This window comes from Corythoichthys intestinalis, chromosome 13 (assembly GCF_030265065.1).
Source record: "Corythoichthys intestinalis isolate RoL2023-P3 chromosome 13, ASM3026506v1, whole genome shotgun sequence".
NCBI lineage: Eukaryota > Metazoa > Chordata > Actinopteri > Syngnathiformes > Syngnathidae > Corythoichthys > Corythoichthys intestinalis.
The window spans coordinates 56,462,841-56,485,903 of NC_080407.1; the positions used below are offsets into that span (position 1 = coordinate 56,462,841).

Genomic DNA, 23,063 nt, shown 5'->3' on the forward strand with positions numbered 1-23,063 from the left:
GTATTGTTGTTCATTTGTATCTTGTTAATTGGGTGAAAAAATCACTCGAGAGGAAATGGCGTCGTTTCGCGCATGCGCAGTAGCCATCCGTGTCACTACCCGATACCACTAGGTCACGTCAGAGACTAAAAATCCCGATTGACCGGTTTGCCGACATACAGCCGTCGTGTAGTTCTGACGCCAATTTTTGGACACAAAACTTTTCAAACAGTACTAAAATTGGCAACTATTTTGGGGGGTTACAATTAAAAACAAGTGAATATTTTTATGATGAAAATGTTTATTCATCTTGAATGCAGCATTGCATGGATTGAATAAATGATACCATTAGAATTATAAATGAACTATTATTTTTGTAGCGTAAACTGGTATTAAAAGAGCTTCATTTAACTTCCAAACACGGTTGACTCATTGTTTGGATTTTTTTTTGTTTGTTTGCGTGTCCATTCAGGTGAGACGCGACCGGAAAAGGGCGTGCCCTAACCCGGAAATGGAGGGGGGGGGGGGGGGGAAACTTTCCCAGGTACGATCTTCGAGTGTCGCTCCCAAATCCGACCGAACGATCTACAATTGACATTTCCCTATATTTTTTGGGGAGCGAAAAGAAATTTGCCGGGCCAGGACCGGGACGACTTTTGAAGACAATCCAAGAGATTTTTCTAGGGCGGGCCGAGCCGTCATGGCTGGCTCGTCACCGCCCGACGTGAAAGTTTGTCACAACGAGTTCGGAGCAACTTTCCAGTAACTTTACAGTAAGTCAATACATAATATCAATATTGCGTGTAAGCGTACTTGACTAGTCATGACGCTGTCATCCTGTATATCTACTCACCTATTGTCAACTATTTGATTTATGAAGGTTTACGATTATGATTGATGAAATCAACCATGACAAAAATACCCCTCGCGATCAGGGTCATGTTGAAATCTGTGAAACTCCATTAACGCCGATGGAGCAGGACACGCAATGGCTCTACCAGCTCCTGGCAGAAGTGCAACTGGAGAAGTTCTACCTGCGCGTCCGAGACGGCCTCAACATCACGCGCGTGGAGCACTTCGCGTACGTCAAGGAGGCCGACCTGGAACACGTCGGGATCAGCAAACCGGGTGAGTTCCCGAATCGACCGTCGCTCGTCCCATCTCCAATCGGATGGGGAGAGTTGCCGCCATCGCATTATTCATATTTTGTTTTTACCAAAGCGCAACGAAGATTGTGGGATGCGCTAAAACGCCACAAAGCTTCCAGAGGCTGGCGCTCGTGGGTGCCCAAGGTATGAACCCGCGAAGCGAAACGAAACGGGACTCTCCCGCCCGGGGTAAGCGGTGACGCTGTTTTGACGCGCGCGCGCGCAGGGGTTCGGCGGTCGCGGTCCCGACGCCGCCGTCGGGGAGCCCGGCTCGGAAGGCGGAAGGCCGGCCCTTCCCAGCCTGATCCAGGACAGCGAGCTGATTCTAGGGGAGAGGCTGGGCTCCGGTTCCTTCGGGGTGGTCAAAAAAGGCGAGTGGCACACCCCCACCGGGCGAGTTGTACGAAAAAACGCCACTGACTTTAGGTTTCGAGTTGAAATGTCACACCGTGTCCTCCCTCTTGGACATCACCGTCAATATCTGTCGTCGCAGCTACCGGTGGCGGTGAAATCGCTCCGCAGCAGCATGTCCCGACAGGCGGAGACCTTGACGGACTTTTTACAGGAAGTGACCAGCATGCAGTCACTGGACCACCCGCACATCATTCGACTGTACGGTGTGGTGCTCACGCATCCCCTCAAAATGGTGAGAAGACCAAACTTCATCCGTCAGCAGGGGGCGCAAATTAGCGGGGGAAAGGGATGCTACTATTCTCAACGGAGAAGCCCCTGCGATTCATTTCACAAGCACTGATGATTGTCAAAAGTTGTTGATGAATCCGATCTTGTCTTGTCTGGTTTGCATAGGGACGTAACACTAGCAACTTCTCACGATGCTCATATTGTCCCCACCAACTTCTAAGCAACCTTATTTGCATTAGATAATGTGTTCAGTTATATAGGTCATTTAGATTGTCTTACCGTATGTTGTAAGGATAGAATAGACCCTACCATTTTTAAATGAATTATTTTCACTATGTTCAGGCTTAATTTATCCCTTTTCACTTGCTGAATGTGTCTCCCCCCCCCCCCCCTCCAAACGAACGTTGAAGCCCCCCGTCCCACCATAAAGACACACCTACTCACGCAACCCTGACAGATTCATGACGACAACATGCCGCCCCTTTTGGAGAGGAGGGATATAAGTTTTTTTTCAGCCAGCAGCAGCCACTGTAAGTCATGTAAAAAGCCATCAATGTTGTGGAGGCAGGGGAAACACCGCTAATTTTGCTAATGAAAGTCCAATCTGCAATAGTTAGCGTAACATTAAACTTGCTAACCGTCGAAACTACTGCACTCAGACCAGCCTCCACGCAAGTCAAGCTAGTTGTCCCTGATTTGGATCATTGTTTGCATTACGGTAATATCGTCCCTCCCAATGTTGTGACCAAACCTACGCCCTTGGTTGTATATTATGTTTGTTGTGTTCAAAACAAAGAAAATACAAAAAAACACCACCAAAACCAGAAGGAACAAAATGGATCGGTTCTTATATACAGCCACTGAGTTGACGAGGAAGTGATCTGGCATTGTTTTAGAAAAGGTTTTTTTTTTTCTCTCTCTCCTGGCAGGTGACCGAGCTGGCCCAGTTCGGCTCGCTGTACGATACGCTGCGCTCTCGCCAGTTCGAGTACCCGTTGACGCGCTTGTGGCTGTTCGCCGGCCAGATAGCGGCGGGCATGGACTACCTGGAGACGCGGCGCTTCATCCACCGCGACCTGGCCGCCCGCAACGTCCTGCTGGCCTCCAGGGAGACTGTGAAGCTCGCCGACTTCGGTCTCATGAGAGGCCTGAGCCGGGACGCCGACCACTACGTCATGTCCGCGCACAGGCGCATCCCTTTCGCCTGGTCAGACCCCCTCCGCCTCGCCTCCGCCGCCGCGCTCGGCTCAAGCGTTTCCGTTTCCCAGGTGCGCCCCGGAAAGTCTCCGCGTGGGCTCTTTCTCGCATTCCTCCGACGTGTGGATGTTCGGCGTCACCCTCTGGGAGATGTTCACTTATTGCGAAGAGCCTTGGCTCGGTCTCTCGGGAAGACAGGTAAGCGGGCGTCGGCTCGGCCCTTCCGCATTCGGCTCGACCGACCGGCGTTGTCGCAGATCCTGTGGCGCGTGGAGCGTGAAGGCGAACGCTTGGAAAAACCGCCCGACTCCCCCCGGGAGATGTACGCCATCATGCGCAAGTGCTGGGCGTGCAACCCGTCCGATCGGCCCAACTTCGCGCAGCTGGCGACCATGGTGACCGAGGCCAAGCCCGCCGAGGTGCGGGCCGCCCGGGAGTTTGCGGAAGCCAGGAAATTGGCGCTGGCGCCCGGAGACATCGTCACTCTTGTGGAGCACGGGTAACTCGCGCCCCCCGAGTAAAAAGTGACCCCGTGCTGACTGAGGTCCCGCGCTCTCTCGCGCGCAGGCTGGAGCTGAGCGAGTGGCGCGGCCAGAACCAGAGGACGCTCAGCGTGGGCTGGTTCCCTCCCGGCGTCGTCGTGCCGCCCGTCCCGGCGCCTTCCGGCGAGCCGGCGCCCGATCCGGTCTCAGATTTCATCTCGGCACCTATGAGAGGCAGCCTGCACCACGCCGCGCACGGGGACGTCCGCCCGGATCGCAGCTGGGGAACGCCCGACAACCTGGAAGAGTCGGTCGACAAAACACCGGGGAGGGAGGATGTTCAGAGCTTCTGCGAGGAACTTACTCCCTCCTCTTATGTGTGCAGAAGCAGTGGCGGCTTTAGGCAAGCCACGACCAGGGAGAAGGAGCCGTCCAATCTGCAAAAAATGTCGGGTACGTCATTCCCTCAAATAGCGTTTTAGTGTAGGATCAAAACAAGAACTACACTTCTTCTAAGGTCTCGGGCACCTTCCTTAGGTTTTTCCCGAAGTCTGGAGTCCGTGCTGAGCGGTCGCCAGTGCCCGGGGCCCCCGTCGGCCTCCCGGGGACGGGCGTACCCGGTGGTGGCCCGTAGCGTGGTGGTGCAGCAAGACCCCCGGCGCTTCAGCGAGGCCAGTCTCCTGCCGCCCCCGCGCCCACCACCGCCTCACCTCAAGCGCTCCAACTGGAAGCCTCAGCGAAGGCCCGCCACGGTTCCGCCGCCCCAACCTCCGGGGGGCGCCAACCTCGTCAAAATGTCCCATCTGGCGCGTTCCACGCCTCAGCTGGATGAACCCGCAGATGCCAGGGAGCGTCTTCGTGAAAGAGAGATTCCGCCGCCGCCACCGCTACCGCCCGCACACCTCACCAGAGATGCGCTCATCTCGCAGGTATAGTGACAAAGGCGCATTTTCCCTTCTGACAAATTTCTCCTCACGTTCAGACTTTTTCTCCAAGACGAGTCACATTTTTGCATTACGTAGGTGATGGACGCCGTGCACGGCGTGACCATCGAGGAGGCTCGCGCCGCACTGCAACGCAACGACTGGAACCCGCCGCGAGCCGAGCAGCAACTCAAGGCGAGTGCCCGAAAACGACGGGATTTTTGGGGTCAATTTTCCCAAACGCCAAAGCGTGACGAAGGCCCGCGACGAAGCGTTTTCGACGGCGCGTTCGTGGGAACAATTTTTCGGAAGCGACCGTCGGTAAAGGTATCGTTAACGGCCGCGTCTTTACAGTTGGAGCAGCTCTACTCGTTGAGTCTGTGCTCGAAGGAGGACTGCCTCAGGATACTCGCCCGGTACCAGTGGAACCTGCAGCTCGCCAGCCGATACCTGATCCGCTGGTCGCGTGACGATCGCTCCGCTTCCGCCGAGCGACGCGTGTAAGCCGTCGCTTTTGAAAAGACTCACTTTGATGACACTTTTATTTTTTTTTTATATCACCGTGAACGGGACACGTGCATTACAGTATTGCTCTGTAAAATAAACTCATTTCTGATGATTTGCATTGACTAACTGGTGTCCTTGTACATTGAAGGAGCAATATGTAAGATTTGCACTTTGGTTATTGATAAAAATACTAACTATAGTGGAATAGTAACATAAGGTCAAGTGGCAATACAATCAGGCACTTGCCTTGAAATATTTCCCAAATATGGACTCGAGGAGTGCAAATAAGGCGACAGCGGCTGTCGGCAATCACGGGGAGAATATTCCTTCGCTGTCTTACGAGAAGACGGTGCTGCGCTGGTTGGCCTCGCCCACCTTCTCAAAGAACATGAAATCCTGGAAAAGGAAGAAATGCTCAGCTAGGGATTGGGAAATCGAGGAGAAGGAGAATAACGTACGATGAGGAAGCAGGCACCCAAGAGGACGGCTTTCATCTTGACATCCATGTCCAGAGGGAACTGGATGCCAAAGTTGTCTGTGTCGGTGAACACTTCCTTCAGGAGGCCGCTCCACTGCTTGCAAATGCGACCGATGGGCTGACCCCCGTCTTTGCCCGTCAGCTGCTCGCCCCGAAACGACACGTGAGGGGAAGAAAAAAAAAAAAAGACTACATTTTTGGAACCCTACGCGGTAGTTTGAAACGAGCTGCCATCCGGAGACTTCAAAGTTTTTTTTTCACCTCAAAAGTGACATCGCCACAGCAGTTGCAGGCAAAGCAGGGGCCCTCCAACTTCATCAGGGTCTCCTTGTTGGGCCCCTGGATGGAGAAGCGCGGTAGGAAGGGGTGCCAATCCTGCTTGACGAAGCCCACCGTCGTTCCCGGCGGCGCCTGCACCTCCAGCTGCACCGTACGGCTTCAGATTATTACACTTGACCATTAGACGGCCAACGTGATACCGTTCTATTTACTGTGCCATCGACGGACTTCATAGCCAACATTCCAGTGAATTCTTCCAACGTACAAAATGTTTCTGCCATTTTACGTGCCGAGGCCGCCCGCCACTTAACGGACGTCGCGTGCACGGAGTTAAGGGCCCAAACAAGAGGCGCTCAGTGAGCGCTGAGGGAAAACCACGTGGGAGAAAGACAAACAAGCTTGCCTTTCACCTCTGAAACGATGCTATGAATGCATACGCACTTTTCGGCTGAAAATGTTAGCACGCTATAAGCTATTTCAATGTCTTGCTTTTTTTATTTGATTTGGATGTATTTTTCAAGGCTGTCACATGATCGGGTCCGATCAGGTCATTTTGTAGAAGGTCCGAATTGGGTGAACTAGATGGCCTTTTTAAAACGTATCGATTGATTTCATAGCCCATTTTTGGCCTAACGTAGCGGTTTAGCAACGGGCGGTTAGCTCCATCGAGGCCCAGGTTCAACCCCCGCTCGGAATTACTTTTACCACCCCTCGTAAAAGGTATGGAATCACCAGTCTCGCACCAGCACTCACTCAGACATTTTATCATGTCGAACAAACTCTGAAAAAAATAGAATGAATGAGTTGAAAAGTGCAATTCTTTGGCATTCAGAAAAGAAGAATAAAAAAACATTGTGGTGCTCAGTAAATGTTACTTTTATAGAGCAAGTGCAGGGAAATATATATGGAATCACTCCATTCTGAGGAAGAAACTATGGCATCCTGAGAAACAATCAAAACACATCTCTAGTAGCACCACCTTTGGCTTTTATGACCGCTTGCAGTCTCTGCAGCATGGACTTGATGAGTATTCTTCATCAATTTGGTGCCAACTGTCTTAGATTGCAGTTGCCAGATCATCCTTGCAGGTCGGAGCCTTGACGTGGACCATTTTTTTCAATAGGGTTGAGATCTGGGCTATTTGCAGGCCATGACATTGACCGGATCAGTCTTTCTCCAAGGAATGCTTGAACAGTTTTAGCTGTGTGGCATGATGCATTGTCAGCTTGAAAAATGACAAACATATTTTCATTTGAAGGGACAAGAAAGCTGTCCAAAATTTCAATGTAAACTTATTGAAGATTTACCACAGTGCCTTTGCCTGACATGCAGACCCATATCATCAAGGACTGAGGGAGTTTTGGATGTTTCCTTCAGGCAGTCATCTTTGTAAATCTCACTGGAACGGCACCAAACAAAAGTTCCAGCATCATCACCTTGTCAAGAGTCAAGAATCTGCATTGGACAAAGTGATGATGCTGGAACTTTTGTTTGGTGCTGTTCCAGTGAGATTTACAAAGATAAAATGTCTGAGTGAGTGGTCGTCCGAGACTGGTGATTCCATGCTTTTTGCTAGGGGTTGTATGTTTTTATCGATGTCTTTATCGGGCGGGCCCTCGTTTAAACGGCGGGAACACACGTACCTCCTGCAAGCAGCACGGGCACCAGCAGGAGACGCAGCGGAAGGGCCTGATCAGGCGGATGACCTCGCGATCGCCGTTGTCCTTGATTTTCATGTCGAAGCTGCGGAGAGATCCGCAACAGTTCCTGGTGCAGCAGTCGTTCTTTTCCTTGGCTTTGTAGATCTTCTGGCCCAGGCTGTTTTTGATCTCGTACTGGTTGTTGGTCTCGAAGCCGATGAACGCTAAGAAAACGCCGGCGGTTAGCACCCGGGCGGGGATGCGTTTTAGAACCGTCGGGTCGGGCTACCTTCCAGAAGCTCCACTTTCTGATGAATCAGAATCTGGTCGATCTGAAAAGGGGAAAACAGAAAGGAGTCATTTTAGTTTGAGCATGACAGCACGACGTATCTTTCAAAGGTTGACTGCAATAATAACATTTAAATGCAATTTCTGGAGAAATGGCGCGGGGATGCTTTGCTCTCCCATGGGCAATTCATTTTCGGGTAACATCCTTGTTAACTCATCGGCTGCCATTGAGCGCGCTACACGTCCAATCCATTTTGACCGAAGGATGACCCAAGTGGGATTTTTTTGTGCAAACACAAGTCCAATTTTGATCAAACACAATTTCAGAGAATAACTCACCTGAGTGAGGTATTCAAGTCCCGGCGGGACCCCGACAGGGACCGAGGCGGCCGGCCCCGGCACCGCCGGCGTCCCGCCGTAAGGAGCCGCTCCTCCGCCGTAAGGGCCCGCCCCCATCTGTCCCGGTTGAAACAATACAGGGGGTGGACTTTGGTTGTAGTCTACACTGAAGCCCGGAGGAGGGGCCGGTGCGGAATCCCCGTAGCCGCCCTGGAATGTGGGATAAGGGGCCACCGACTGGCCCCCGTGAGGAGTCATCGGGTAGGGCCCCTGAGGGGTGTAACCTGGTGGAGGAAATGTGCTTTTCTGTAGGAATTTGACCGAAACGGGGACGCGCCGAATACCATTGACGGCGCTGGACGTTCGATTCCCGGAAGTGGGCGAACGTCCAGCACCGTCAATGGCGTGGAATGAGTTAAATGTCAAGAAAAAAATGACCAGCTTGATACTTGAGGCTGTAACTTGAGTGTTTCATTTCATTCATTTTGCTTTTATTAACAATGTCATCATTTGTAAATTTACTATAAAAATGTGAAAAATATAATAACAGTTCAATATGATGATAATAATTGCCAATATTGTTTTTTTAATGACCAAAAATAGTCACTTGCTCTATAAAGGTTATCGTATTGCCGTCCTCTGTAGTGACCGTTGACCCTGAAGGGGTTAAATGGCGTCCTTTTTTGTTTTTTTACATTGAAAGAAAAAAAAAAACTCCAAATGTGCCATGTGAAGTTGATTTTTTTTTTGTATGTTACCACAGTAAAAGTCAAGGTGTTGTCATTTTTATCGTGTTAATGCTTACCTGACATGACGCTAGCACTTCCTGTTAATTCCTCCTAAAAACACGAACAATTCGTTGTCAATAAGACCGCATTATTGTCGTTTTCAAAAGCAACATGCTTCAAAAGACATTAACCGTGTTTTCCTTTCTAGCTCTTGAGGTGATATTTGAAAAGGTTGAAGCGGAAATCTGTTCCAAGTTGAAACTTCAACACGACGAGTTCGCCAGACCACAATTATCGTTGTTTTGTTTCTGAAAACGCCGCCGCAACGAACTCACCTTTTTTGTGGAATGAGATCAACAAGTTTGCGGACCTTCCAAGCGAGAGAAACGAAAGTCGTCACGGGAGAGGTTTGGCGTGGTGGCCTAATCTTCTCTTCTTCTTGTCCCAACACAACAGTCTCCACGACTCCTCCCCGATAAAGCCCCTCTCCTCTCCTCTGCTCTTCTCTTTTCCCTCCCTTTTCTTTTTGTCGACGCTGAAGGATGTTTCGAACCTCCGAAAAGCGCTGAAAAACGTTCCTTCCTCTCACTGTATTGAATAGGACGCCGTAGGAAAATGAAAGGAAGTCGAAATGAAGGCGTTTCAGTCTTTGATTTGTGGCGTTTCGACTTCGATATGCGGTTAATCGCTTCGGAGTGACGTCATTGGACTTCAGGCTGTTTTGCCGCCGAAGTACAACAGAGGGCGACATTATTCGAATGACGCATACCTCACACTGACGAGGGACTCATTTACCGGATTGGCTGACACCGATAGCATGGCGGTAGACGTCCGATCCAAGTTGACAAGGAGGGGCACAAATGGTCCCGTTTCTTCTGTTTTTTTTCAAAATTTCATCAAAAACTTTTCATTTTGAATCGTGTTGTGTTGCGGAGACGCCACCTAGAGGCTCTTGAGAGCAGTGTGTGCATTGAAAACAAAAATAAGCGTCAGTTCTTTTTCCAAAGACTTTTATTTCTTTGAACTACCGTTATTGAAAACAATATTGAACTGCAGAAAATATAGATTTGTTTTTGCATTGGCTTTTATACGGAAGCGTAGCCCCGACACACCAGGGGGGGAAAAAAAAAAAAAAAAAATCAAGCTCAGCCTCACGTTAGAACGTGAGAAATTTCGGCGTTTTCAAACTTTTTTCCTGGCGTGACAGAAATACGCTTTCGTATCTTTCACATATGTACATTTTTCTCCGAGAACACGATATGTACAGGTGTTCTCCCCGCCGAGTCGAAACGAGACATCCTAAAGTGTTCCCGAACGGGGAGAGAAACAAACCAACAACAACAAAAAAAGAAAAAAAGGGCGCCCAGGAGCCGAACAAAAGAACATGAGGAGCAAAACCGGACGACCATATAGGAACTAGCGAGCCTCGCGAAACCAAACTCCTCGTATCTAAAAAAATAATCAAATAAAATGGCATTGCTAAGCGCTCTGGGGTGAACGTACTTGCATTCTCAAAATCCAAAAGTGCACTGCTTCTATCATCTAAATTATTTTTGAAACTTAGGAGGGCTTCCCGAAAAGGGGAATTCAATCAGACGGGTTCACCTAAAACAGCCATTTGGCTTTGCAAATCACTCTGCAGGTTTTTTTAAAGTGACATTTGGCATCAATGTCCTTTTAACTGACGACAACAAAAGGAAAACAACCCAGTAACAAAACAACATGTTTTATCATAATGTTGTTACAAAATGCTAACATTTTACAGAGGCCGCAAAGAAACAAACCTTGGGTCAAGACGGATAAATAACGAATAGTGATTGTCAAACCAATTCTCCGCATGTGGCTAAATGTTCGGCTCGAGGCGACGCAACCGGGGAGGGGAAGGGACAAAGCGCAGACTTTCATTTAAGAGTCTTTCTTGTGTCCCGAGCGCCTGGAGTGCATGCACTTGTGGCAGTAGAAGATGTCGGGAACATTGGACTTCTTGATCTTGACGCAGGACAAGTGCACCCAGATGGCGCACTGGTTGCACTCGATCATGGGTCGGCCGGCGAACGGCTTGCCGCAGTAGCACGTGATCAGATCCCACGAGTCGTCACCTGGGGGGGAAAAAAAAAACAGCCGCTATTAGGTAAAGATGGACAAATGTCGCTGAAAACCGAGCTACGCTCTCTTCATTTCATTTCAGAAAGAGGTCGTCAAAACCACAGTTAGCCAAAGTAGATGAGAGATTAACATGATCAAACCCACCCGACTCCACCATGATGTCTTCGTCGGCGATCCAGGTCTCGCACTCGCTGGAGCTCACGTCGACGTCCCTGCCAGCCTCTTCGGCTCCGAATTTGTCGGCCGGACGCGGGCTGAGGCCGGGGTCGGCGTGCGGCGCCGCAGAGGGGCTCCCGCAAAGGGGCCGCCACGTTTGATCGTCGCCGTGCGGCGCCGAGCTCCTCGGCTTCTTGGCTCTGGGCAGCTTGGAGTTCTTGCTCCGCTTGATGCGCGCGCGCTTGTCGCCCTCGCTCGCCGCCGCTAGCTTCTTGGGCTTTCTGTCGTACCTGCGCACGGCCTTGGCGCCGGCCGCCTGACTATCGTACAAGGAGTCCTTCAGCTGCATCTTGTCCAATAAAGTGCTCTCGTTTGCCGCGCTTTTGTCCTTATTGGCGCGGGCCTTGTGGACAAACGTGTGGATGGTGCGGATGTCTTGGTTGCAGTCCCCCGACGTCCCGCTCACCGAGTCGCCGCTGCCGTCCGTGGACGAACTGTGAGCGGAGCCGGAAGAAGTCGGGGACCACGGACTTTCCTGAACGACACAAGAAGCGGGTATTCAAGGTCGGTCGCCGCACGGATCGGTTGTCGCACTTACTATAACGTGACCGCCGGAGGGCAACGCCGTGCGATTCACAATTGCACCTGGCAGATTTTTGGGGTTTGTTTTAAAGCTGAAGTACCGTTTTATTTTTACAAGGTCAATTTCCAAAATGAATTCTCTTTTACATAATAGAATGCATTATCGCTGGAAATTGTTTTCTAGCAGCTAAAACTTGAATTTAAGGCACTCCAACGAGAACGCGCAGGCAGTCATTCTAGAGCGCGTCATCACCGCTTCAGACAGTGAATAGCTATTGGACACCATGTTTATGTCCAATAGCTAGAAGGTGTAGGTGTTATTCTGAAGCTCACCTCGTTGGGACTGGGGATGTAGCCAGAATACGCCAAAACAACACTGCAGAACTTGTTGAAGTCCTCCACCGTCCTTCTCTTCCTCTCCGGGGGCTACGAGCATGAACAGTCCAAAGTTGATGATGATTTACTCAGTATGTACGAGGTGATGTCAATGTGTATGGGCAACTTACCAAAGGTTCGGTTTTGCACGTCAAAAGTGAGTCTGTTGGTGGAGACACAAATATTTGATATCCAAAAGACCTTCAAGGGCTTCAATTACAAGCAGTTCAATGAAGTGCATTTCACAAATACAAATTTAAAATCATACGTAAATATGAAATCGAGGGTTCCTTTTCAATCCGTCTCATCACAAATACCACCGTTTTCTCGACGTCAAGAAGCCATTCGACACATTAGATACACCAAAAGCCCACATTTGGTGTGAATTCAAGTGAAAACATGTGGCAAAACACCCAAGATGGGAAAAGTTGACTTAGCCGTTAGCGGCTAACGTGCTAACCACGCCGAAGCTCGTGAAATGTAAGCAGAAAAGCTCTCGGTGTCACTTTTCAAGTCAGAAGTCGACGTACCTCGGCTCGGTTTGCGACGGCAACGGTTAAAAATGCACTGACGCACAAGTAGCACAACTTTAATCCGAGATGTTTTGTTAGCCGACGACGTCGGCCAGCTCCGCGCATTGATCCAACCCAAAGCAACGCGGCGTTGAAAAAAGGCAACCGCCGGCTTCAAAAACGATGCGGCCAATTCGAATAAGAGTGGAATTATTGGCTTGATTCGGTGGGAAACTTTGCGCTAGTTGTGGGGAAATTGGAGAATTGTCATCGACGCAAGCGAAACGTTGTTAGCAACATGCTCCATTTCTCCCGCAGTCAGCCAACGTAACGTGTTAAAGCCCTCCACTCGGCAAATCGGCTTACTTTATGAAGCCCTCATCGATGCGAGTCATCATACCTTGGTGCTCGGACATTATGTCGAGCATTGTCCCCCTCGACGAGCAGGGCCTCGAGGTCCGAAAAACGGGAGCCAGTCAACTAGCCGGAGCGAGGCAGGCGGCAGGCGGCAGGCGGTCGTCGCGGTGTGCCTTCAGCTACCCAAACGCTCGCCCGCTCGGGATGGCTGGCTGCAAATCCTGAAACGCCGACTGGAAGGAAAGAAATGTTCCTTCGACAACCTCGCGGCAGGCTTCCAAAAGACCCTTCTTCGAGGTTTCTCGCCTCGTTTTAAATGTCGTCACACTATCGACGGGGACGGAAAAATACACTTTTCTGTCGCTCGTCCCATTCCGCTAGAGCTACAGTGAAAAACGGCGTCGCCTCTGTACAGCTCGGCTGTAAAACATCGTTCGATTCAAGCAAGGGTGCAGAAGCCCAACTTCTCCGATGTCAAAATGTATACGGAGAAATCCGCATGTATTTAATCTTTGGTAGTTAGTCAAGACGACATAACAGCCAGGATTTCCCACACTCCGCCCGCCTCTGTGTCTACGCGCGGCACAACGCTCTCGAGTCAATCGGCGGAACGGCTTGCCCTAGAGGACGACGGGAGATGAAGTTTGAATAGGCGAGCAAGCAACGCGGGTTCTGCGCGTTTAAACTTCATTTCCCACAGGGCGCTGGGAAGGAAGTCAAGTCCCTCCCCCGCCAATGCGAACGTTTTTTTGCCAAGCTACGCGACTAATTTTCGCTACAAGACACAGTCACGGCGATATATCCGTTCGCGAGATACAAGGACGGTTTTCCCGTCGACAATGTTACGCACTTTAGCGCGTGCTGCCACTTTCAGCCAGTCGGGGTAAAGGACGACACTTAACAGATGGTTGCGTATGCTAACTAGCTTTTGCATCCTTAGCATCATGTTGAATGACTTGCTCCAAGGAACAGACGCCGGAGGCTTTTTTATCATACAAGGTAATCGGGAGTCGGGCGACTTGCCATATACAGTGACTTTTGGATAAAACTCTAACGAAATTTGTACTTCAAAGATTCATGTCGTTATTCGGCCAGACGTCTCCTATGGAGCTTCATCAAAGCCGCGTTGAACAGGTAGCTGGCCGGTGTTGTGCCGAAAAAGAGCCGCCCCGCGTGAAGTGTCCCCCCCTGACGGGAACGCTGAATTATAACGCTTTATTGAGCGTAAATTTTTATTTATTTGTCCATTTATTTTATTATTGAGCGCCCACACGTCACTCGAACAGCTTTTCTTACCAATCGATGGACACGGAAACGATTTTCTTGCACCGTGAATAGGTCTTATTTTACTCTGCTTGCATTAATAAATGTCATACCTGTGTGATTCTCATTGGGATATGGTCGTGAAAACTTGTAGACTAATACATTTCTGTTCAAAGATGGTTATGTGGCCCAGTCCACTATTTTTTTACGAAAATACAGTGCTAGCATTTTGTGTCATTTATTTATTTAAAACTGATTTTATAGTCTCAAATCCATTACTGTAAAGCGTCCATGAAAACATTTGATGTTTTCACCTGAATAAAGCGTCATAAATAAGCGTTCCCGTCAGGGGGGACACTTCACGCGTTTCGGCTATTTTTCGGCACAACACCGGCCGGTCGTTCGGCGTGCAGCTGTAGGCACCCTATCCCATAGACATTAAATCGTGTTGGGAATTGTAGGGAGGAGGTCGTCCACGTCCTCAGCTTCGAGGTCAGTGAGGACGAGCTCAAGAATGGCTTGAAAGGATCGCCTATTGAAAGGTATCTATTCCTATTGATCTGGAGATGTTCTCGGCGCGCTGGATTTCTCTTCTTGTCATTTCAGGCTCCGCTTCCACGACGCTTACAGCGATCCGCTGGGTTGGTCGGGCCGCGGCGCTTTCACCGTGGACCGATTCTGCGCGGAAAGCGTCACGGCGCTCGTCGAGCCGTCCTCCCCGGGTCGCCGGGCCGTTTTGGTCATCGACTCGCTCTCGTGGATTCTCAGACACAGCGGTCCCGCCGCCGTCTGCCGGGCTGTCCGGCAGCTTCGAAACGGTGACCCCGCTTCCCGTAAAATCGGCAAAATCCAAAGCTTACGACCGACACGCGCGCGAACCGGTCGCCCGTCTTCCCGCGGAAAATGGCGGTCGGAAGTGCATTTTTCTTATTTCCGTCAGACGGGTCCGTCGTCATCGTCGGGCTCCTCCACCGCGACCTGCATCCGCGGGGTACGGTGGGCAGCCTGTGCCGCTCGGCCGCGTCGGTCGTCGCCGTGGACGCGGGTCCGAGAGGGGCCGAGGCCAAAGTAACCAAGCGTTTAAAGTCGGGAAAGGTCTTGCAAGACGTGAGTATGTCACCCGCCGGCGCTGGAAAAACAAAAAGGATGAGCTTTTTCCTGACGCGCAGGAGGAGGTGTTCTCCGTCGACGACGACTTGACGGTGGTCGGACGGAGCGAGCCGAGCCGGGTCCGACCGCGAGAACCGGAGGTAACCGTTGAGCGTAAATCCTCCAAAGTAACAGTTTATCGTACTCGCGCTACGGTATGGTTTTTTGCAGATGGACCCGACAGCCCATCTGACCTTTAACCTCCGCTTGTCCGACTTGGAACGCGAGGCTAAGGAGAAGCTGGCGCTGCCCTTTGTTTTCACTAAAGAGAAGTATGAAAAATGGCCACTTTTGGCATTTGGATGCCAATTTTTGCGCTGGTTTTTGTCTGCAAGGAAAGCGGCTCTTCTGCACACCGGCTCGGGGAGAATCGTGTACGAGCCCGACGCTAACGACGACTACGACCAGGAGGACCCGGATGACGATCTTGACGTGTGATGACAAAATGACTGTATGAAATGAAACGCTCAATTAAATGGCTGTTTTATACCCCAATTCCATTCACTCCTTCTACTTTTCTTGCTCAATACGAACTCAGCCGTTGACGGGGCAAGACATCCGATTCGTTTTGACCAGTGCGAGAAAACGAACACCCTTCCTGGTCAAAAATGAATTGAACGTCCAGTGCTTTCAAAGAGTAAAATAAAAAAACTAGTTCAGAGTCTTAATTGTAGCCTTAACTACAATTTTATTCATCCATCCATTTTATCCCGCTTATCTGAGGTCGGGTCGCGGCCCAGACTCCCTTCTCCCCAGCCACTTCATCCGGCTCTTCTCGGGAGATCCCGAGGCGTTCCCGGGCCAACCCGGAGACGACATCTCCCCGGCGGGAGGCGACCCAGTGGCATCCTAATCGGATCCCCGAGCCGCCTCATCTGGCTCCTCTCGATGCGGACGCGCAGCGGCTCGACTCCCAGATGACCCGGCTTCTCACCTTATCTCTAAGGAAGAGCCTACAGAAAAAACTCATTTCGGCCGCCTGTATCCGGGACCTTGTTCTTCTGGTCGCGACCCACGGTGAGGGTAGGGACGTAGATCGACCGATAAACGGAGAGCTTTTCGGCTCGGCTCCCTCTTTGCCGCGACGGAACAATGCAGAATCCGCATCACTGCGGCCTGTTTTTATTCATTTTAAGGGACTCTTTAGTGTTTATGAACTGATTCGTAAGATGACGGGGACATTCATCGTCAATGCGGTCAACTTTATGCACCGTCAAACATGCTTAAGAGAAAGAAATTACTTCTACATGAAAACATCACTGTTGAGGCTTCTGGGCATATGGCACACACCCTTTTACACCGCTCACCTGTGGACCAAGTACTTAGCTAAGTCCATGCAGAGGCTAAATGTAGCCTATAATGATACCTTGACGCTGTTAGTGTGTGTACAGCGCCAGTAAATTATTTGTCAGGTCTGGGTTTAAAGCGCTATAAAGAAATCTGATGTACAAGTTCATCGGTCCATTCAATGAGTCTGAAAATGGTATTTTCTTGAAAATAACGAACCCAACAAAAAGTTATAGACGTAGCTCATGCATGTGGCGCCATTGGCTTTTGTAAAAGCCTGTTTGTGGTGCACAGATTGGGTTTTCTTTTCTAGTGTCTGTTCCTGTGCTGTTCCTTATGTCATTTTTCTTTTGGTTTGTGTGCTATGGTCACCCTGTGTGACTCCTGAATAAAGATAATATATAATAACGTTTGATCGATTATAAGAGCAATATTTGTTCAAAAATGATTGTATTTCGTTTTTTTTTGTATGTTCACGTCCCTCTGTTTATTTTCCTTCCACGTGGACGTGCTGTGCGCGAGCCCGAGATGAGCGTACCGGAAGTGACATCACGCCAGCAATGGCGGCTCGCAGTTTGATTCCGGATTTCCAGTGGACTACAAACTGATTTTATCCCCGCAGTTGGGCTCTGTGGGACTTTTTTTCCCCCCCGCGGCGGTTTAGCGTCGGACGCAGCGCGGGCAACGACGAACATAGACGCCGCTCCGATCGGCGGCTTTCGGCATTGTTTTGGAGCCGGGTCACCCTGTCGAGCTAGCGCTAGCTCGGCGGCGGCTACTGGCTAACGCCGTTCGCTCAGCTCAACGACGTTGTAAACGGAAAGCTCATTCGACTACTATGCCGAACTCCATTATTTAATGGTCATTTTGGAGAGCGAGCTACCCCGGCGACCGGAAAGCACCTAAATAGTCGCTGTCCCTCTTAGTTTTGCGCTGAGTTCTGCTGCTGCTGCTGCTGCTGCTTCGTCAACATGCTGAAGACCCGCCAGTGTCTACTCGGCATCCGGACTTTCCTGGGTGTCACGTCCAGAATATGGGGCTTCTTCATGTACATCCTCAGAAGGCACCTGCGAACGGTAAAACTGTCACAAAGTGACACTTTTTTTCGTCATAGGATTTAATAGAGACTATTTCCCTACCTGTATTCCTCCTCTCAGTTACAGTGGGATTCGAAAAAAGACATTATTTATATTTGGATGAGCTCAGGACTGACGGACAGAATTGTATTTCCAAATTTATCGGACAAACGGATACAATCAAACCGGAGGTCGGGGGCTAGATTCGGCACGCCGCGTGGTTTTGTACGGTCCGTGGAAAGTACGGACCGGTTTTGGCTAAAATAATCATCATCGTTCCTTTTTTTGGTCATTCTAAGAGCTTTTTGGAGTCCCCCTTAAATTCATTGCCGATGCAAAGACCTCATGACAACTTTGTGTTCTTCGGCAGATCATCCAGTATCAAACCGTGCGCTACGACACCTTGCCTCTGTCGCCGATCTCCAGAAATAGACTGAGTGAGTACCGCCGGCCGTGATCTCGACGGACGTCTTCTGCGCTCGTCGGCCGCCGTCGAAGTTGCGTTGCGTTTTGTCCGCTCCAGACGCGGTCAAGAGGAAGATTCTGGTGCTGGACCTGGACGAGACGTTGATCCACTCACACCACGACGGGGTCCTGAGGCCCACGGTGAGGCCGGGAACACCGCCCGACTTCATCCTCAAAGTAAGAGTCCCGAGCGCCGACGTTCCGTCTCCGACGGGAATGACCGGCTCTCTCCGCGCAGGTGGTCATCGACAAGCATCCGGTGCGATTCTTCGTACACAAACGGCCGCACGTGGACTTCTTTTTAGAAGTGGTGGGTATCCGGCCCGCGCGTCACCGTAGACGTGTCTTAAACGCGTCGCCCGTGTAGGTGAGCCAGTGGTACGAGCTGGTGGTCTTCACGGCCAGCATGGAAATCTACGGGTCGGCGGTGGCGGACAAGTTGGATAACAATAGGAACGTCCTTCGACGTAGATACTACAGGCAGGTACGAAAATCCGCAGCAGCGACGACAAAAAAATGCCCACCGGCGCAGGCGGAGTTTGACTTTTGAGGCGGGGGGAGCACAACATGTATATGACATGTATAAAATGAGCTTACAAGAATATTTATAATAATAAGTTGAAAATTACAGAGGTGGATTTGTGTCTTTATTATTCAATCCAAAAAAACGTCGCTTGAATCAAGATATATATTTTCAATTAAAAAAAGAAACTGCCTTCTAAACGTTTACATTTTTTATTTAAGTGACAATTAAATAAATAACACATATATATATATATATATGGCGGAAAACACGAACAAGGCTGAAAAAGCAGTTTCTGCTCTTGCACCCCTCTTTAAAATAAACTGCTGTATTTTAAGCCAAAACAACTGTTGTGCTTGATAGAACAATATGTCTACATGCTGTCATAGCAGTGTCATGGCGCATTAAGCCCCCAAACTATTTTTAATTTGTCCGTTTTACCCTGGAAACCCCCGTTCACAGACGTCGCGCAACCGCTTTTGTTTCAACCTAGCCATAAAAAGAAGGTAAGTAATCGTATTCATTATTCGAAATGTCTGTCATCTTTAGCTTAGAACCATAAATTGATGTCTAATATTTAGTTTAAAAAAAGAAAAACAACTTTAAAAAAACTTTTCACTCCCATATTTTAAAATTTTAAACAAATTACCCGTATTGGCCCGAATATAAGACGTTTTTTTGCATTGAAATAAGACGGAAAAAGAGGTAGTCGTCTTATATTCGCGGTCTAGACATTATACCCATTCATGACGCCAGATATCATCGAAGCAATGTTCTGCCATGACAGTTCTCAGCTACTCTTCCCATTCACAACGCTAGATGTATGTATATATTTATACTGTATATATAGATGATACTATCAATCTATTCTGTATGTACAAAAGTCACGGATATTTACCTCATAACTATCACTTGATTGTATTTTTTTTTTTTTTTTTGTTAGTTGCATTTTCTCCGATATGTTAGATGACAATCAATCCAAACAAAGAAAAATTGGAAAAAAAACATTTAAAAGGGTAAATATATGAAAAAGAACGTCTCAACCACTCCTTGATGTCTGCGATTTCTACATCACGACCCTTGTTATATTACCATATTTCACCCATAAGATCACCAAAAAATCCGGCTGTGGCCATTCACATCTGTGTCTTAACACGCGATGATTCAATTTAATTTGATGTGTATAGCCCTATGTCACAACAAGGTCGTCTCAAAGGGCTTTGCAGAGGCAATTTGATACACAGTCAGAAACAGTAGATGAATTAAATAAAGTTCTAGTCCAAGTCCTGGGCATCCCTCATCCTTAGACCCTCCTGGTCGGCAAGGAAAAACTCCAAAAACCCTTTGGTTTGATGATACATACTACATGGAGTTTTTGGATCGAAACAAGGTAAGTACACGATAATATCTCGTTAAAATCATGGCGTCTTTAATTCTGCTCTCGCGTGCTCTGACCACAAATGAGGGTTTTGCTGTTTCATTTTTTTAAATGCCCTGCTGTTCAAAATGAGATTTGAGATTTTAAGCTGTCCAATGATGTATCACACATGCACATAGGACAATATTGAAATTTGGTCAAATTGGGGTTCTTAGAGCGGAACTTCAAGTCACCTTAGTGTTTTCCGCCATATAATGTCAAATGTCAATAAATAATATGACATATACAATAGCAAAATACTAATTGGAGGTGAGAGCACGCAAGAACACAATTAAAGATGCCATGATTTTAACGAGATAATATCGCGTAGCATGTATCACCGAGTGTCAAGACAATGCTGTGAATGGCCACAGCCGGATTTTGGGGGGATTTTATGGCTGAAACATGGTAATATAACAAGGTTCGCGATGCAGAAATCGCAGACTTTAAGGAGTGGTTGAGATTTTCATACATTTACCTTTTTAAACTTCCCAATTTTTTTTTGCTTGGATCAATTATCATCTAAAATATTGGGGAAAATGCGACAGTAGCGAAAAAAATACAATTATGTATGAGGTAGATACCCGTGGCTTTTTTACACACGCAAATTTTTTCATTGTGACATAATTTGTTTAAACGTTTAAAATATGCGAGTGAATCTTTTTTTAAAGTAGTTTTTTTTTTTTTTCTAACCCTAAACTAAATATTAGACATCAATTACTGATTCTAAGCTAACATAATAATAATAAATATGATTACTTACCTTCTTTCTATAGCTAGGTTGAAACAAAAGCAGTTGCGCGACGTCTGTAAACGGGGGTTTCCAGGGTAAAACGGATCAATTAAAAATCGTTCGGGGGCTTTATGCACCATGAATCTGCTATGGCAGCATATTGTACTGTCAAACACAACAGTTCTTTTGGCTTAAAATACAGCAGTTTATTTTAAAAAAGGGGTGCAAGAGCAGAAACTGCTTTTTCCGCCTCGTGTATGTTTTCCGCCATATATTTTGATTAAAGCAACTTTTTTTTTTTCCATTTAATAATAAAGGCACACATCTACCTCCATAGAAAATGAGCGTTTTTTTTTTTCTTTTTCCCATCATTCTTGAGGGTCATTCTAAATCAGGCTGCTTAGGACAGCTATACTTTTTGCCGAGATCCTCATCCTTTGAAATCAGGTACGCCCGCCGGCGTCGTGCCAATGTAGTTGCCCCCGTCAAAAATTGTATCCCCTGGGCAGAGCCACAGCGCTAAACTGATTTGCTTGATTTTCGTGTTTTGGTGATGTAGTGACCTACGAGGTTTTAAAACATGGCCCGTGCATCCCAAAAAAAAAAATAATAATAATAATAATTTTCTCTCGTATAATATGTACTGAACTTGAAAAAAGGCAAGGTTTGACTCATAGGATGACCTATAACTGTTATCACTTTAATTCAAGTCCTGTATGGAGTTTCTCCAGTTTTATAAAAGTCAAAAATATGTATAACCCTGGTTCTTATCTGGCTTCCATTAAGTCGACATATCTCATAACTAACGTGAGTGTGTGTGCGCGCGCTCCCGCAGCCAGGGGATATCATTTAACTACATTGGCAAGAAACCGGTGGTGGCTCTGTTGTACAATTAGCATCTTTAGCGGGGCTAATTGAAACTCCGCTCACCATTTTGGCGGCGTTCTCTGGCATTTCATGGTCCACATTTTCAGTCCTCGGTTCTTGCTCGGTAGTTGTTGTCGCTTTTGAAAGCTTAGGTTTGAAAAAATACATCTTGCCTCTTCGATCCTCGAGTGGTTTTGGCTAAGCAAAGCAAGTGACCGTTTAAGGTGCTAGTCACGTGATCTGTTCAAAAAAATGATCTGGACCCATTGTAAAAATTTCTTTAGTCCATTTCATGCATTTTTATTGCTTTACAACTTTTATACACAATATTTTACTAAACAACTCTTAATTTTAAGATCATACAATTACACGCAATGACACTTTTCGGCCCGGCCGGCCCTTCCCCGAAACTCTGCCCCGTACGCCGGCCAGGCTTATATTATCTCTGATCGGCGGCCGTCTTTCATCAGATCTATCTTCTCTTTTGCCAGCATTGTACGTTGGATTTAGGAAGTTATATCAAAGATCTGTCGGTAGTCCACGACGACCTGTCCAGTATCGTCATCCTGGACAACTCGCCCGGCGCTTATCGAAGCCATCCGGGTAAGGAACCGATAAATATCTTTGGCTTTGCGGAAGCGGAAAAATACCCGAGCCTCGCGCTCTCCTCCGCAGATAACGCGATACCCATCAAGTCGTGGTTCAGCGACCCCAGCGACACGGCACTTCTGAACCTGCTGCCTATGCTGGATGCGTTAAGGTACGTTCGGGAAGACGGCGAAGTTCCGTCTCCCGCTCGCCGTGACAAATTTGCGTCCGTTTCAGATTCACCGCCGACGTCCGCTCCGTCCTCAGTCGGAACCTCCACCAGCATCGGCTGTGGTGATCGGCCGAAAGGAGGGTAGCGCTGGAAAGACGGGCCGTCCGAGGGCGCGCTCGGGATGAACACTTTGGGTGCCCGATTTTTAGCCATCCTAGTTCTTCTTGACTTGACACAAAAAAAAATCCAATCAAATGGAGCATCTCCGACGCCTTTCTTCACGCCCCCCCGATGCCGAAATGAAGAGTAAACCCGTTTTTACGAGTCGCTGATCCTCTCTGAATTTTGCCCCGTTTTCAACAAGAGGATACAAATCAAATCTTCACTTGCAAGAACGCTGTCATCTTTGGATATTTTTTCTTCTTCTTTGGTGGCTTTTCAAGCAATGACCCAAAATCGTGTAGATAAAACAATGGTTGCCGTCTTTTCATTTCCGAAGACGCTCGCAGACTTCAAATGGCACTTGATTTGTATTGCCCCGACTTCAGTTTTTCTCTCATTTTGATTGACGGCCCGCGACTCGACTGTATGGATCTTTCAAAATGCCTTCTGAGACGCTTCTTTATTGGCTCTGTCTTACTAATAAAAAAAAAAAAAAAATTGTCACTATCAGGGTATCGGTGCTGATATTTTTGTCCCGACGAAATCCTCGGCTGCCGTCCGATCCGTTTGAACTCGGAGGGCTGGCGGCGAATGATTCTTTGCCGTCGACCCGTCCCAATTCCAACGGATTGGACGTCTAGCG

General features: G+C 48.4%; 6 protein-coding genes across 14 annotated transcripts; 4 read left to right on the forward strand and 2 right to left on the reverse strand.

Moving 5' to 3' along the window:
* Positions 1-479: 479 nt before the first annotated feature.
* On the forward strand, positions 480-5,630 carry tnk1 (tyrosine kinase, non-receptor, 1). Of its 8 annotated transcripts, XM_057854822.1 has the most exons (12): positions 481-752; positions 915-1,107; positions 1,201-1,271; positions 1,354-1,527; positions 1,621-1,773; positions 2,699-2,976; positions 3,038-3,164; positions 3,224-3,465; positions 3,534-3,901; positions 3,986-4,377; positions 4,471-4,566; positions 4,726-5,620. In XM_057854822.1, the coding sequence occupies exons 2-12, from the start codon at positions 951-953 to the stop codon at positions 4,873-4,875; spliced, it is 2,208 nt and encodes a 735-aa protein (XP_057710805.1). In that variant the 5' UTR covers positions 481-752; positions 915-950; the 3' UTR covers positions 4,876-5,620. The 8 variants fall into 8 exon arrangements, with proteins under 8 accessions (XP_057710803.1, XP_057710801.1, XP_057710798.1 ...); XM_057854821.1 differs by having other exon boundaries at positions 4,471-5,624; XM_057854820.1 differs by having other exon boundaries at positions 480-752; positions 3,038-3,465; positions 4,471-5,627.
* LOC130928342 (phospholipid scramblase 2) lies at positions 4,429-9,321 on the reverse strand. Its single transcript, XM_057854859.1, has 8 exons — positions 8,966-9,321; positions 8,708-8,741; positions 7,903-8,186; positions 7,565-7,607; positions 7,279-7,499; positions 5,618-5,779; positions 5,337-5,498; positions 4,429-5,274 (listed from the first exon to the last, which is right to left on the reverse strand). The coding sequence occupies exons 2-8, from the start codon at positions 8,712-8,714 to the stop codon at positions 5,215-5,217; spliced, it is 939 nt and encodes a 312-aa protein (XP_057710842.1). The 5' UTR covers positions 8,715-8,741; positions 8,966-9,321; the 3' UTR covers positions 4,429-5,214.
* A 320-nt stretch (positions 9,322-9,641) lies between these two features.
* On the reverse strand, positions 9,642-13,347 carry phf23b (PHD finger protein 23b). The gene is made up of 5 exons (XM_057854860.1): positions 12,762-13,347; positions 11,981-12,012; positions 11,808-11,900; positions 10,881-11,427; positions 9,642-10,729 (listed from the first exon to the last, which is right to left on the reverse strand). The coding sequence occupies exons 1-5, from the start codon at positions 12,787-12,789 to the stop codon at positions 10,536-10,538; spliced, it is 894 nt and encodes a 297-aa protein (XP_057710843.1). The 5' UTR covers positions 12,790-13,347; the 3' UTR covers positions 9,642-10,535.
* A 9-nt stretch (positions 13,348-13,356) lies between these two features.
* Positions 13,357-15,625, forward strand: elp5 (elongator acetyltransferase complex subunit 5). Of its 2 annotated transcripts, XM_057854858.1 has the most exons (8): positions 13,367-13,717; positions 13,792-13,852; positions 14,443-14,523; positions 14,588-14,799; positions 14,922-15,088; positions 15,151-15,231; positions 15,302-15,402; positions 15,466-15,625. In XM_057854858.1, the coding sequence occupies exons 1-8, from the start codon at positions 13,633-13,635 to the stop codon at positions 15,566-15,568; spliced, it is 891 nt and encodes a 296-aa protein (XP_057710841.1). In that variant the 5' UTR covers positions 13,367-13,632; the 3' UTR covers positions 15,569-15,625. The 2 variants fall into 2 exon arrangements, with proteins under 2 accessions (XP_057710840.1, XP_057710841.1); XM_057854857.1 differs by having other exon boundaries at positions 13,357-13,717; positions 15,302-15,625.
* LOC130928345 (uncharacterized) lies at positions 15,606-16,883 on the forward strand. Its single transcript, XM_057854861.1, has 2 exons — positions 15,606-15,767; positions 15,871-16,883. Exons 1-2 carry the CDS (start codon positions 15,606-15,608, stop codon positions 16,528-16,530), a joined length of 822 nt encoding a protein of 273 aa, XP_057710844.1. The 3' UTR covers positions 16,531-16,883.
* Positions 16,884-17,346: 463 nt separating this feature from the next.
* On the forward strand, positions 17,347-22,875 carry LOC130928347 (CTD nuclear envelope phosphatase 1A). The gene is made up of 8 exons (XM_057854863.1): positions 17,347-17,493; positions 17,864-17,930; positions 18,017-18,135; positions 18,197-18,268; positions 18,326-18,442; positions 21,990-22,101; positions 22,174-22,258; positions 22,324-22,875. Exons 1-8 carry the CDS (start codon positions 17,389-17,391, stop codon positions 22,382-22,384), a joined length of 738 nt encoding a protein of 245 aa, XP_057710846.1. The 5' UTR covers positions 17,347-17,388; the 3' UTR covers positions 22,385-22,875.
* The last annotated feature ends 188 nt before the right edge of the window (positions 22,876-23,063 follow it).

Bases quoted from the DNA above. Each gene is read 5' to 3' on its own strand.
- LOC130928347 (XM_057854863.1), top strand. From the start codon at position 17,389: ATGCTGAAGACCCGCCAGTGTCTACTCGGCATCCGGACTTTCCTGGGT. The intron at 18,269-18,325 runs GTGGGTATCCGG...TCGCCCGTGTAG, and splicing joins TGGACTTCTTTTTAGAAGTG to GTGAGCCAGTGGTACGAGCT. The intron at 22,102-22,173 runs GTAAGGAACCGA...TCTCCTCCGCAG, and splicing joins CGCTTATCGAAGCCATCCGG to ATAACGCGATACCCATCAAG.
- phf23b (XM_057854860.1), bottom strand. From the start codon at position 12,789: ATGCTCGACATAATGTCCGAGCACCAAG. The intron at 12,013-12,761 runs GTATGATGACTC...CTCCACCAACAG, and splicing joins CATAATGTCCGAGCACCAAG to ACTCACTTTTGACGTGCAAA. The intron at 10,730-10,880 runs GTGGGTTTGATC...TTTCCCCCCCAG, and splicing joins AGACATCATGGTGGAGTCGG to GTGACGACTCGTGGGATCTG.
- tnk1 (XM_057854814.1), top strand. From the start codon at position 951: ATGGAGCAGGACACGCAATGGCTCTACCAGCTCCTGGCAGAAGTGCAA. The intron at 1,108-1,200 runs GTGAGTTCCCGA...TTTTTACCAAAG, and splicing joins CGTCGGGATCAGCAAACCGG to CGCAACGAAGATTGTGGGAT. The intron at 4,378-4,470 runs GTATAGTGACAA...TGCATTACGTAG, and splicing joins GAGATGCGCTCATCTCGCAG to GTGATGGACGCCGTGCACGG.
- LOC130928345 (XM_057854861.1), top strand. From the start codon at position 15,606: ATGGCTGTTTTATACCCCAATTCCATTCACTCCTTCTACTTTTCTTGC. The intron at 15,768-15,870 runs GTAAAATAAAAA...GTCGCGGCCCAG, and splicing joins ACGTCCAGTGCTTTCAAAGA to ACTCCCTTCTCCCCAGCCAC.
- elp5 (XM_057854857.1), top strand. From the start codon at position 13,633: ATGCTAACTAGCTTTTGCATCCTTAGCATCATGTTGAATGACTTGCTC. The intron at 13,718-13,791 runs GTAATCGGGAGT...TGTACTTCAAAG, and splicing joins AGGCTTTTTTATCATACAAG to ATTCATGTCGTTATTCGGCC. The intron at 15,089-15,150 runs GTGAGTATGTCA...CCTGACGCGCAG, and splicing joins CGGGAAAGGTCTTGCAAGAC to GAGGAGGTGTTCTCCGTCGA.
- LOC130928342 (XM_057854859.1), bottom strand. The intron at 7,608-7,902 runs GTGAGTTATTCT...TCCCCTTTTCAG, and splicing joins GACTTGAATACCTCACTCAG to ATCGACCAGATTCTGATTCA. The intron at 5,275-5,336 runs GTACGTTATTCT...TTCCTTTTCCAG, and splicing joins TGGGTGCCTGCTTCCTCATC to GATTTCATGTTCTTTGAGAA.